Here is a 13,223-nt window from a genome sequence, read left to right as displayed (position 1 = left end):
CAGAGCAGAACTGAAGGAGATAGAGACACAAAAAATCCTTCAAAAAATCAATAAATCCAGGAGGTGGTCTTTTGAAAAGATCAACAAAATTGATAGACCACTAGCAAGACTAATAAAGGAGAAAAGAGAGAAGAATCAAATAGACGCAATAAAAAATGATAAAGGGGATATCACCACCAATCCCACAGAAATACAAACTACCATCAGAGAATACTATAAATACCTCTATGCAAATAAACTGGAAAATCTAGAAGAAATGGATAAATTCCTCGACACATACACCCTCCCAAGACTAAACCAGGAAGAAGTTGAATCCCTGAATAGACCAATAACAGGCTCTGAAATTGAGGCAATAATTAACAGCCTACCAACCAAAAAAAGTCCAGGACCAGATGGATTCACAGCCAAATTCTACCAGAGGTACAAGGAGGAGCTGGTACCATTTCTTCTGAAACTATTCCAATCAATAGAAGACGAGGGAATCCTCCCTAATTCGTTTTATGAGGCCAATATCATCCTGATACCAAAGCCTGGCAGAAACACAACAAAAAAGAATTTTAGACCAATATCCTGATGAACATCGATGTAAAAATCCTCAATAAAATATTGGCAAACCAAATCCAGCAGCACATCAAAAAGCTTATCCACCATGATCAAGTGGGCTTCATCCCTGGGATGCAAGGCTGGTTCAACATATGCAAATCAATAAACGTAATCCATCATATAAACAGAACAAAAGATAAAAACCACATGATTATCTCAAAAGTTGCAGAAAAGTCCTTTGACAAAATTCAACAGCCCTTCATGCTAAAAACTCTCAATAAATTAGGTATTGATGGGATGTATCTCAAAATAATAAGAGCTATTTATGACAAACCCACAGCCAATATCATACTGAATGGGCAAAAACTGGAAGCATTCCCTTTGAAAACTGGCACAAGACAGGGATGCCCTCTCTCACCACTCCTATTCAACATAGTGTTGGAAGTTCTGGCCAGGGCAATCAGGCAGGAGAAATAAATAAAGGGTATTCAATTAGGAAAAGAGGAAGTCGAATTGCCCCTGTTTGCAGATGACATGATTGTATATTTAGAAAACCCTTCAGCCCAAAATCTCCTTAAGCTGATAAGCAACTTCAGCAAAGTCTCAGGATACAAAACCAATGTGCAAAAATCACAAACATTCTTATACACCAATAACAGACAAACAGAGAGCCAAGTCATGAGTGAACTACCATTACAATTGCTTCAAAGAGAATAAAATACTTAGGAATCCAACTTGCAAGGGATGTGAAGGACCTCTTCAAGGAGAACTACAAACCACTGCTCAACAAAATAAAAGGACACAAACAAATAGAGGAACATTCCATGCTCATGGATAGGAAGAATCGATATTGTGAGAATGGCCATACTGCCCAAGGTAATTTATAGATTCAGTGCCATCCCCATCAAGCTACCAATGACTTTCTTCACAGAATTGGAAAAACTACTTTAAAGTTCACATGGAACCAAAAAAAGAGCCCGCATTGCCAAGACAATCCTAAACCAAAAGAACAAAGCTGGAGGCATCATGCTACCTGACTTCAAACTATACTACAAGGCTACAGTAACCAAAACAGCATGGTACTGGTACCAAAACAGGTATATAGACCAATGGAACAGAACAGAGCCCTAGGAAATAATTCCACACATCTATAACCATCTGATCTTTGACAAACCGGAAAAAAACAAGAAATAGGGAAAGGATTCCCTATTTAATAAATGGTACTGGGAAAACTGGCTAGCCATATGTAGAAAGCTGAAACTGGATCTCTTCCTTACACCTTATACAAAAATTAATTCAAGATGGATTAAAGACTTAAATGTTAGACATAAAACCATAAAAACCCTAGAAGAAGACCTAGGCTATTATACCATTCAGGACATAGGCATGGGCAAGGACTTCATGTCTAAAACACCAAAAGCAATGGCAACAAAAGCCAAAATTGACAAATGGGATATAATTAAACTAAAGAGCTTCTGCACAGCAAAATAAACTACCATCAGACTGAACAGGCAACCTGCAGAATGGGAGAAAATTTTTGCAATCTACTCATCTGACAAAGGGCTAATATCCAGAATCTATAAAGAACTCAAACAAACTTACAAGAAAAAAACAACCCCATCAAAAAGTGGGCAAAGGCTATGAACAGACACTTCTCAAAAGAAGACATTTATGCAGCCAACAGACACATGAAAAAATGCTCATCATCACTGGCCATCAGAGAAATGCAAATCAAAACCACAATGAGATACCATCTCACAACAGTTAGAATGGCGATCATTAAAAAGTCAGGAAACAACAGGTGCTGGAGAGGATGTGGAGAAATAGGAACACTTTTACACTTTGGTGGGACTGTAAACTAGTTCAACCACTGTGGAAGACTTGTGGCGATTCCTCAAGGATCTAGAACTAGAAATACCATTTGACCCAGCCATCCCATTACTGGCTATCTACCCAAAGGATTATAAATCATGCTGCTATAAAGGCACATGCACATGTATGTTTATTGTGGCACTATTCACAGTAGCAAAAACTTGGAACCAGCCCAAATGTCCATCAATGATAGACTGGATTAAGAAAATGTGGCACATGTACACCATGGAATACTATAAGGATGAGTTCATGTCCTTTGTAGGGACATGGATGAAGCTGCAAACCATCATTCTCAGCAAACTATCATAAGGATAAAAAAACCAAACACTGCATATTCTCACTCATAGGTGGGAATTGAACAATGAGAACACTTGGACACAAGAAGGGGAACATCACACACTGGGGCCTGTCATGGGGTGGAGGTAGCGGGGAGGGATAGCATTAGGAGATATACCTAATGTAAATGACAAGTTAATGGGTGTAGCACACCAAAATGGCACATGTATACAGAGGTAACAAACCTGCACGTTGTGCACATGTTCCCTAGAACTTAAAGTATAATCAAAAAATTAGTTAAAAATAAAACAATTACTTAAAAGCTAAATTGGTGGGGCAAGAACAGACAAGGGAGCAGTAAATTAATTCTATTTTGGTCACCTTGAGTTTTGAGTGTGTACTGAAAATCCAATGGGTGCAGGGGGAGGGTCGTCAACCAAGGACATAAAAGGGCAGGACATGTCTGCCTAGGTTCATTCATTTAACAAAGGTGTGTTAAGCACCTGTAGCAGATACCAGGCACTAGCTTCTTCCTTAGAGGTACAAATATGTTTAAGGAATCTTCCTTCCATTGAGAGCTGAGGATGAAGATATTCAGAGTGGAGTGGGTCTGAAGTGGCTGTTGGGGAAGGTTTCTACTGAAGGCATTGTTCGTATTTCCCACACCTTAGCCCTTCACCACATTTCTTCTTACTTTCATAAAATCTGCCCTTCTGACGACCCTTTCTCATTTTTTTTTCCTACTTCCAGATGGCAGATAAGGTTGACTGGTTACAAAGCCAAAATGGAGTATGCAAAGTTGATGTCTATTCTCCTGGAGACAACCAAGCCCAGGACTGGAAAATGGTAAGGGTCAACCTCTTAATAAACACTAGGTTAAGAATATGGGGGTGGTCATTAAGAGTGGCCTTATTCTCTCCACCATACCCCCAGCCTCTTATTTTTCAAGGTGGGATTCTTGAGGCGGTGGGAAATCAGCCCCTATAGAACAAAACATTCCAATTTATAGTTTTCTGGAAAAAATTCCCATCCTATGGTATTTAATATGCTATAACTAATGAAACATATATGTACACATGAGCCGTATATCATATATGTATATATAAATATGTATATGTCAGCTGTATATTACAGCTATAAAATTTTAATTTTCAAACAGAGAGGAATTGGAGATAAATGTCTCCAAGGCTTATAGAGAATATTTTCTAAAATGTAGGATGCCTTAAAATTCTCAGAACTATAAACTGTCATCTAAGTAACATTGTCATCCTGCCTTCATCATTCAATGAACATTTATTAAATGCTTACTTAGTATAAGGCAATGTATTAGTCAGGGTCTAGTTAGAAGATAGAAACCATACCAGTAACTTAACATTTAAAAATTATTTACTAATAAAACATAGTTAACTACTAAAAGGCATAAAAGAGGACTCTAGGAATCTCAGAAATAACAAATGCAGAAAGCAGCTACTACCCCCAGGCTGAGATTACATAAACAGGGAAGAAACTAAGTAATACTCACAAGAGCTCCTTCTCCTTCAACCAAAGCTGCTTCCCATCTCTTTGGAGAGAATGTGGCTGCCACAGGAAACTTGCCAGAGGGAAGCCCTTTCCTCCTGCTCTGACCACGCAGTGTCCCCCAGTACCCTCTGTCGACAAAGCCAACTGCAAAGGAGAAATGTTTAGGGTTCAGCTGTGGTGTCACAAAGCAAGGCAAAGAAAGGTGGATTTGGAGTGAGAGACAATAAATCAATAACTGGCACAGAGACTGTACTGACTGTCAGGGTCAGAGATATAAAAATAAACTAGAATCCTCTCCTTTTAAGGATCTCATAATCTAATGGAATCACTATTATTAATAGACTCTTTGTACTATTACAACATTTATCAGACTGGGCACAGTGGCTCACACCTGAAATCCCAACTCTTTGCGGGGCCAAGGCAGGAAGACTGTTTGAGCCCAGGAGTTGGAGACCAGCCTGGGCAACATGGTGAAACTCTGTCTTTACTTAAAAAAGAATTAGCCAGAGTGGAGGCACGCCCCTGTAGTTCCAGCAACTTGAGAGGCTGAGGCAGGAGAATCACTTGAGCCCAGAAGTTTGAGGTCGCAGTGAGCTATGACCATGCCACTGTGCTCCAGCCTGGGCAACAGTGAGACCCTGTCTCAAAAAAAAAAAAAAGTTAACATTTATCAAACATTTATTTGCATGTAATCAAATGCAAATGACCCGTCTTCTTCTATTTGTCCAAATCTGGCCCATCTATCGAAAGTTTTAAAGAGAAAATGCTAACAAATCTACATAAGACATTAAGACATAAAGATAATAAATATTCAATTACTACAGAGTGAGGGCCAACCAAAACTGCTTCTACTAGATCTTTGTTTATTTCTGCCCTTTCATTTGGAGAAACAAAAGGCAGATCAGTTTCAATGTTAAATCAAATGAACTTAGTGATTTTTCACTAAGTGAGAAACAAGAAAGAATATAACAATTACTGCCCCTCTGAACCTTATCATTCATTTTGGAAAATAAAAAATACGCATATGAAAGTAGAAATGTCAGTGAGGGTAGCGGTTCCGGCCCCGAGAGCAGATGCCACGGCCCCCACTACCACCACTGCCATAGACTCGCTCTCGTCCTCTGGGCCGCACCTGGGGCTTCAGCCCGCGGCTCCGCTTGCCGCGTCTCAGGTTTCTTTACCTCCAGAAAGAACAAAATTGACCCATTGAATTCTGGAAGTTCATTGAAGAGTCTGAAATTAGGGACTTATTTCAAATTTGAACATGGCTAATCGAGGCACAAGAAGACCCAACGGCCCAAATACTGGACATAAAATATGCCAATTCAAACGAGTACTTCTGGGAGAGTCTGCTCTTGGCAAACCAAGCCTAGTGCTTCGTTTTGTGAAAGGCCAATTTCGTGAATTTCAAGAGAGTACCATTGGGTTAACTCTCGAAGTGGTGAAAGCTGTTTCTTTGTGAAATATGGGCCCAAAAAGAAAACCAACTGCTAGTGCTGGTGATGGAAGTGAAGAGAAAATGAAGAGATCTAAGAGTGATGATGGTTCTTAGCCAGAAAATAGACATTTTGGATAAATTAAAGTGGTTTCACAGATTCAGCTGATTTTCTAACCCAAACTGTGTGTCTTGATGACACTACGGTATAGTTTGAAATATGGGATACAGCTGGTCAAGAACAATACCGCAGCCTAGCACCAATGTACTGCAGAGGAGCACAAACAGCCATCGTTGTATACGATATCACAAATGAGGAGTCCTTTGCAAGTGCGAAAAATTGGGCTGAAGAACTTCAGAGGCAAGCATGTCCTGACATTGTAATAGCTTTATCAGGAAACAAGGCTGACCTAGCAAATAAAAGAGCAGTAGATTTCCAGGAAGCACAGCCCTATGCAGATGACAATAGTTTATTATTCATGAAGACATCAGCTAAAACATCAATGAATGTAAATGAAATGTTCATGGCAATAGCTAAAAAATTGCCAAAGAATGAACCACGAAATGCAGGAGCAAACTCTGCCAGGGGAAGAGGAGTAGCCCTTACTGAACCCACACAACCAACCAGGAGTCAGTGTGTAGTAATTAAACCTCCAGTTGGAACTAGCTGGAATAGTCTTCTGCTTCTTAAATGTTAGTAACAATGCAATTGGACCATTTAACCAGCCCAGTGTGACTTCCAAAAGAAGAGACTTTAATAGAGTCAAGTTTCTAATACAGAATTATTTTACGTGTTTTGAACTTAATTTTTAATAACATGCATGGGTCCCTCTTACTAATGTTACAGCAATAAGGAAAAACGAGGACTATGTGTACATTTGGTTTCATTGGAAGGTTGGGGGAATAATTTCTCATCACTAGGAATATAGGCAAATGACTATCTGGACCCACAGTTAACCAGCCCATTTCTCCACACTGATACAGTAGTCACCTGTGAAAAAAATTTAGAATTTACTAATTTGGGCTTTTCAAAAACATTCTTTTTGTAGAAGGAGATTCTAAAGTTATTTATGCTTAGCCGTAGTATTCAGGCAAATGTTCATTTTCTCCTGGTATCAGTATTTAAAATGAACATTACATATTTTAATAAATTATGCCACATATACAAGGTGGGGGGTAGGTGGAAAGAGTGTTAATGGCATCTAAATTATAGCCAGTCCTGTTTTTTGGGGTTTTTTTCTTAATGGGGTAAAAAAAATCAAATGCAACCCCATCTTGTTTTAGGAATTTGAGAACTAATAAATGCATCTCAATGGATAGTGTTTCTTTCAAACATGTGAGTTCTTTAACAAAAATGAAATAAGCCAGGTGTCTGTGATTTCTAATTAATCACTGCTGGCCATGACATAGGTTTTGTTGTTTGATGCAGGGAGGGGACTTTCGTTCGCTTGTGACACAATGTAGTCAATGCACTAACAATTATGTATATTTAAACTTCATTATTTTAAATTCCATCTTCAGCTGTACTGTCAATAGCGTACTGCAGTATAGTCTCCATATATGTATCACTTTTCTGTAATGTTTAAGAGTTGCTTAAAAGTATACAAAATGTACAGTTACTAAAACAGCCAATTGTTTCTCTCTCCCCCTTTGACAGGAAGGGGCTTCAGTTGTTCCTCCATGACTAGAACCATAACGAACAATGTACCCATAATTTGTAACATAAAGTATTGCAATATGTTAGTAACAATCTTGCAGCCTTGTTTTCCAACCTTCATTTTATTTTGATCAGTTCAGTATATTGCACTAATTATTTTCGGTATTTTCCTTATATGAGAACTACCATGTGTCAGAGACAATTTAATCTATGTAAGTGTTGGACTGTTAGGAGAACTTGTACATTTACAATAATGCAGAATTAGGAAAATGGGTCACCAGCGTTTAGTTTTATATTGAGGTTCTCAGGTTTGAATAAAGTGGTATAAAAAGCAAAAAAAAAAAAAAAAAAAAAAAAGAATATAGAAATGTCACTTGAAAGTGCTGAATAACTGTTGGACTAATGAAAAGCAGTTCATGATTATTTGTCGGATGTATTTTCTAGACAATAAATGCTGTAAGTGTTTAAAGAATTGATCATTTCAAAATGGGAGGTGGTCAGAGAAAATTTTATAAAGTATGTTTAATTGAGACAAAGGTAGAGAAGAGAAATAGGACAGGGAGGTAGATAGCTGACTTAAAACTACTGAAGCAAAAGATGGTGAGCAGAGAAAATAAAACCCATTAATTCTTTTTATATTATCCTTCATGGACATGAAAATGTGCCTCAGGATTCAGAAATACTGAGATAATTTGGCATCTAACTTCCCTAACTGCTCAGAATACTATTGCGTAAGAAGAGGAAGGTTGCAAGAGGATAAAGGGGTTTGGAGAGATGGATGTTTGGTCATGGACTGCATTGATAAGAAAGGAAATGTGGGTACTTAGTTTTCAGTCACTACAGTTTGATTAACACCTTTTGCAAAATCCTTGTGGATAGAGGGGAAATAATAAACATACGGTATACACATTTTAGGTTTAAAAATATATAGATATCAAAAACCCATAAACACAGCAACTTAACACAATTCTGTGGACTCCATTGTAAAGCTCTATACTATGCTGTAGGTTTGGTTTTTTATTTTTATTTTTTTTTAATTTTATTTATCTTTTAAAATATATTCTTTGTAGAGATGGGTTTTCGCCATGTTGCCCAGGCTGGTCTCAAACTCCTGAACTCAAGCGAGATCTGCCTACCTTGGCCTCCCAAGGTGATGGGACTGCAGGCGTGAGCCACTACCCCCAATCAGTTTGGGTTTGTTGTTTTTTTAAAAAAATTGAAAAGGGCAAAAGAATAAACCCCACAGCTTCACTCTAGTAAGGCTTTCCTGTACTGTTACAGCCCAATTATGGAAACACACCTATTTGCAAGTTGATGTGCTTGTTCGTAAATAGTTACCATTTTCAAAAAAAGGGTAAAATTATCACTTCGATACAGAGACAAAAATGAATACATATGAAAGATTGTATCCACCTCAGTAGTGAGGAAATCAGTTAGGTATTACCACCAGTTCAAAGGAGAATTCTTTAAAGATACACTTATAGATCAGGAATATTGAAATAAATGTGCAAACAAAAGTAAAACTGACCTGCTCCACAATGGGGAAGGGAAATCAACCAGACTTCCACTAGACGGAATTTTCCCAACTATAGACAAGAGTTGTTTTGCATTGCTATCAATTATCTACAGCTTGCAGAACTGTAAAACAGCTCCCACAGACTGAGAATCAGGTAATGTGGAAGACTGAAGACAATACTTAGTCTGTAGGCTGTAGACAATGCTTAGTTTCCTATTGAAGCACAACTTTTTTCCCTGTAGGCTTCCCCATTTTGATAAAAATTAAAATAATCTCAAGGTAAGATTATTCTTGACCACAAAATGAGGCTAGTCTCATTAGATTTGGCCTGGTTGTTTACATAGGTGCAGCAACTGGATAGGCCTAAGTATGCTTTACCGGAAGTTCTCATAAGGAATCTCAGATTGGATTTTTAAAGCCCTCTATTGGCCGGGCGCGGTGGCTCACGCCTGTAGCGCCAGCACTTTGGGAAGCCGAGACGGGCAGATCACGAGGTCAGGAGATCAAGACCATCCAGGCTAACGCGGTGAAACCCCGTCTCTACTAAAAACACAAAAAAATTAGCTGGGTGTGGTGGCGGCACCTGTAGTCTCAGCTACTCGGGAGGCTGAGGCAGGAGAATGGCGTGAACCCGGGAGGCGGAGCTTGCAGTGAGCCGAGATCGCGCCACTGCACTCCAACCTGGGTGACAGAGCCAGACTCCGTCTCAAAAAAAAAAGCCCTGTATTGTTTACTGTCCTGAGATTAGGAGGTCAAGCCTAAGAAATGCTCTCCACCAGGTTTCACCTGCAGTCCCTAGGAAAACAAGCAGGTATACATTTCGACTTCTCTGAAATAGTCTAAACCACTAATATTAATTATAACTGCTAACCCAAAGTTAACAGTTATGATGATGAAAGAATATACCCTCTTTCTATATCACAAAAAAACTAGGGGTGAGGAGTATATAATTGGGAACATCACACACCAGCTGAAATGCAGATGAGTAGAACTCGTGACTGCAGAGGAAGACGATTCCTCCAGTCACATACACCCCTTATACTACCTAAGCGGAGAAGATGAACAGACTCATTAACAGACTTAAAGATATAACCTCTCTATAAGTGATTAAAAAAATAAGCAAAAGCATAAAAACTTTATGCTTGGCCATCAATGTCTCAGTGTTCCATCTTACTTAGAAATGATCTACATATCCAATGAATACGTATTAACTCAATGTAATACCATCCAGTGTTTTAAGTTATATAAAGATGTTGGAAACTTATCATTAGGCTGACATACTACAAAACATAATAACTGTTGAAATAAAGTTTGTCAGAATGATTATTGAACTTTCTTAAATGCAAATTTACATTTTTCATAATCTTAAACATTAAATAGAAGTAATGCTGGCATTTTTGGATCTGTAAACCTGTATAAGTTTATGAAAAGCATATCAAAGTAAAATAAAAGCATACAATTATATAATCTTTAACATTGATAAATAAGAAAAGACATAGCTGTTTTTATTAAACCAAAATTATTCAACTAGTATTATTTGCCAAAGATTTACCTAACTTATGTGAACTTGGGTTTCTAAAATGTTTCTGAGGTAGGTTCTGTAAAAATACTTTTTTTTCTTCGCATTCCCCTTGAATATTTTAAATATTAAGAGCTTGATTTCCTCATTTTTGAGGGATATCAAGAATATGTAATTTACATAAGTGTATGTTTATGTGTGTGTGTGTGTGTGTGTGTGTGTGTGTGTGTGTGAGCATGCACCAGTCAGAATAAACATCCTTTAAGAGACTTCGTAGTATAACACATGAATACTCTCTGGAGGAAGACATTGCTGCTTCCACCGAACATTTTCTGAATTACAGACACATTTTCTGAATTACGGACACATAGCAATACAGACACTGATAGAGACAGTTTATAGCTTCAATTCTAAACTTTCAGCCATACTTTGTGTCAAAAATAAACCAGAAACATAAAACTCACCTGTCCAGATATCAAAGAGCACTTCTCCTTCCAAGTGAGCACAAATGTCTTAACTGATGAACTTAAGGTGGACAAAAAATACTGTCAAAACAAATTTTCTGTTGCCTCGCACCCAACAGAGGATATAACTCTATAAATCATGAATCCACAAAAGAGATTACCAAATGGTCAGACAATAAAATCAAATTTCCAATCATTGCTGCCACCAATTGGCCAGAAACAAACTGAAATGAGAACCAAACCAAAATTAGTAGAGAGGAAAATTAGAACTAGAAAAACCGAATGTCTGCAAACTTCTATTGCCGCTCTGGGGGCTGAGAAAAGACACACCTGGTGCACCTGTCTCTTGAGGACGTTTATCTCCATTAGGTGGATCTATTGGGCATCTTGGCACAAGACTTCCAAAACCGTTAAAAGATAATTCTCAAAGAAGGGTAAAATAATGACTCCCATACATATACAAAAATGAATATGTGTTAAAGATTTTATTTAACTCATTAACAAGGAGCTGGTGAGGTTCAAAAGACACATATAGCTTGGAGATATTGAAGTGCGTGTGCCATTGGAGGCAAAACTGACCTTCTCTGCAGTGGGAGAGGCAGTCAGTGGACCCTCCCCTTATAGGTGTCTAGACAAGAATTATATTGCATTGATGTCAGTTATCCACAGTTAATAGAGTTGTAAAATAGCTCCAAGAGAATGAGAATCAGATAATCTGGAAGGGTGTGCTATAGACGATGTGTGGTTTTCCGCTAAAGCTCAAAATACCCCATATAGTAGCTATTATTCTAATTAGGAGAACCACTGGGAGCATTTTGAACCAAGCACAATGGACCTTATCTCCGACATGGTAACAAGCCACTTAAACCAGTCCTGCAGACAACTAGCACAACTGCTTTTCCTTTCTTTCCAAGTAATCAAAGCACAGCAGGATATTGTAGAGGTGGAGAGCCCAGATTTTAGAATCAGAATTGGATCTGATATGAAACCCCACCATGCTGTGAGATGCCCGGCAAACTATTTAACTTCTCTAAGTCTCTGTTTTCTTACCCGTGAAATTGGAAGAATAAAACCTATCTTACTAGGCGAATATGAGGATTAAACAAAATAGTGCATGTAAAGCATTTAGCACAGTGCCTGGCAAACATTACAAGTACTTCACAAATAGTAACTAGTAACTATATGACACTTGGTAATAAAAATACCAAATTGTTCTTTAAAGGTGGGCAATATTTGTGGTCATTCTCAGATAGATATATGAACTCCAATAATTACAGTGATTCTTTACATTTAATAATAAATAGGACACTTTCATATATATTATGCTATTTTATCTTATGTTTCAGAGTTTTTCCCACATGCAGATGGTACAATTTATAAACATGTAAAAGTGTTCATATGCTTATCACAGCTAGTGTCCATCAAAGAATCTGTATTCACACAAAACGAATAAATTGCCCATACATATTAACTCCTGAATTATAAATCAGATTGTTAACTTAAATGATGTCAGTCCATTGGAAGCCCTTTGCATATCCAGATAGTGTTTGTGCAGCCTGGCAAAGTGATTAATTATGCACAATTTTCCCTGAATTTTCTCATTTTTTGGAAACTATACTTGTAATAAGATCTAAATAAAAACAGGTAAACCATAGAAAATAGCAATTAATATTAAAACAGGAAAAAATCTGATTCCGTTCATATGCTAACTCTTCTATCTAGCTGATGACTGTCAGATCTGTTTTTCAATTTTTAAGTTCAGGAGTACACGTGCACGTATGTTGCATAGGTAAACTTGTGTCATGGGGGTAGTTGTACAGATTATTTCATCACCCAGGTATTAAGCCTAGTACCCATTAGTTATTTTTCCCTGTCCTCTCCGTCTTCCCTACCTCCACTCTCCAAAAGGCCCCAGTGGATGTTGTTCCCCTCTATGTGTCCATGTGTTCTCATCATTTAGCTCCCACTTATAAGTATCAACATGTGGTATTTGGTTTTCTGTTCATGAATCAACCTAAATGCCCATCAATGATCAACTGGATAAAGAAAATGTGGTACGTATACACCATGGAATACTATGCAGCCATTAAAAAAGAATGATATCATGTCCTTTACAGGGACATGGATGGAGCTGGAGGTCTGATAGCAGACTATCAGATCTTAAAGATTTATGTCATTAGAAGCAATATAATACACTAGCTGAGCGCATGGGCTGTGGAGTCAGACTGCCAGGGCTGGAATTTCTGCTCCATCAATGGTTAGCTGTATTATTTCAAATAAGTTACAAACTTAACCTCTCAGTTCTTCAATTTCCTCCTCTGTAAAATGAGGATAATAAGAGAGCTAAATCTCAGGTTTATTATGAAACTAATTAAATGAGATAATAGTCTTAAAATACTTGGAACAACGTCTGATACACA

General features: G+C 37.9%; 1 protein-coding gene and 1 pseudogene across 4 annotated transcripts in view; both read left to right on the top strand.

The window, feature by feature from the left end:
* AKAP3 (A-kinase anchoring protein 3) overlaps positions 1-13,223 on the top strand; it is a 42,196-nt gene that overhangs the window by 13,467 nt on the left and 15,506 nt on the right. For all 4 annotated transcript variants that reach the window (XM_015150851.3, XM_015150853.3, XM_015150852.3 and 1 more), the window contains one exon: positions 3,442-3,537. In XM_015150851.3, coding sequence (XP_015006337.3) covers positions 3,442-3,537 — 96 coding nt within the window. The remainder of the gene's footprint in view (positions 1-3,441; positions 3,538-13,223) is intronic.
* On the top strand, positions 5,331-6,471 carry LOC107000734 (ras-related protein Rab-5A-like; annotated as a pseudogene).

The sequence above is a fragment of the Macaca mulatta genome, chromosome 11, assembly GCF_049350105.2.
Source record: "Macaca mulatta isolate MMU2019108-1 chromosome 11, T2T-MMU8v2.0, whole genome shotgun sequence".
NCBI lineage: Eukaryota > Metazoa > Chordata > Mammalia > Primates > Cercopithecidae > Macaca > Macaca mulatta.
The sequence above is the reverse complement of the archived record's forward strand: the minus strand, read 5'-3'. Positions and strand labels throughout refer to the sequence as shown.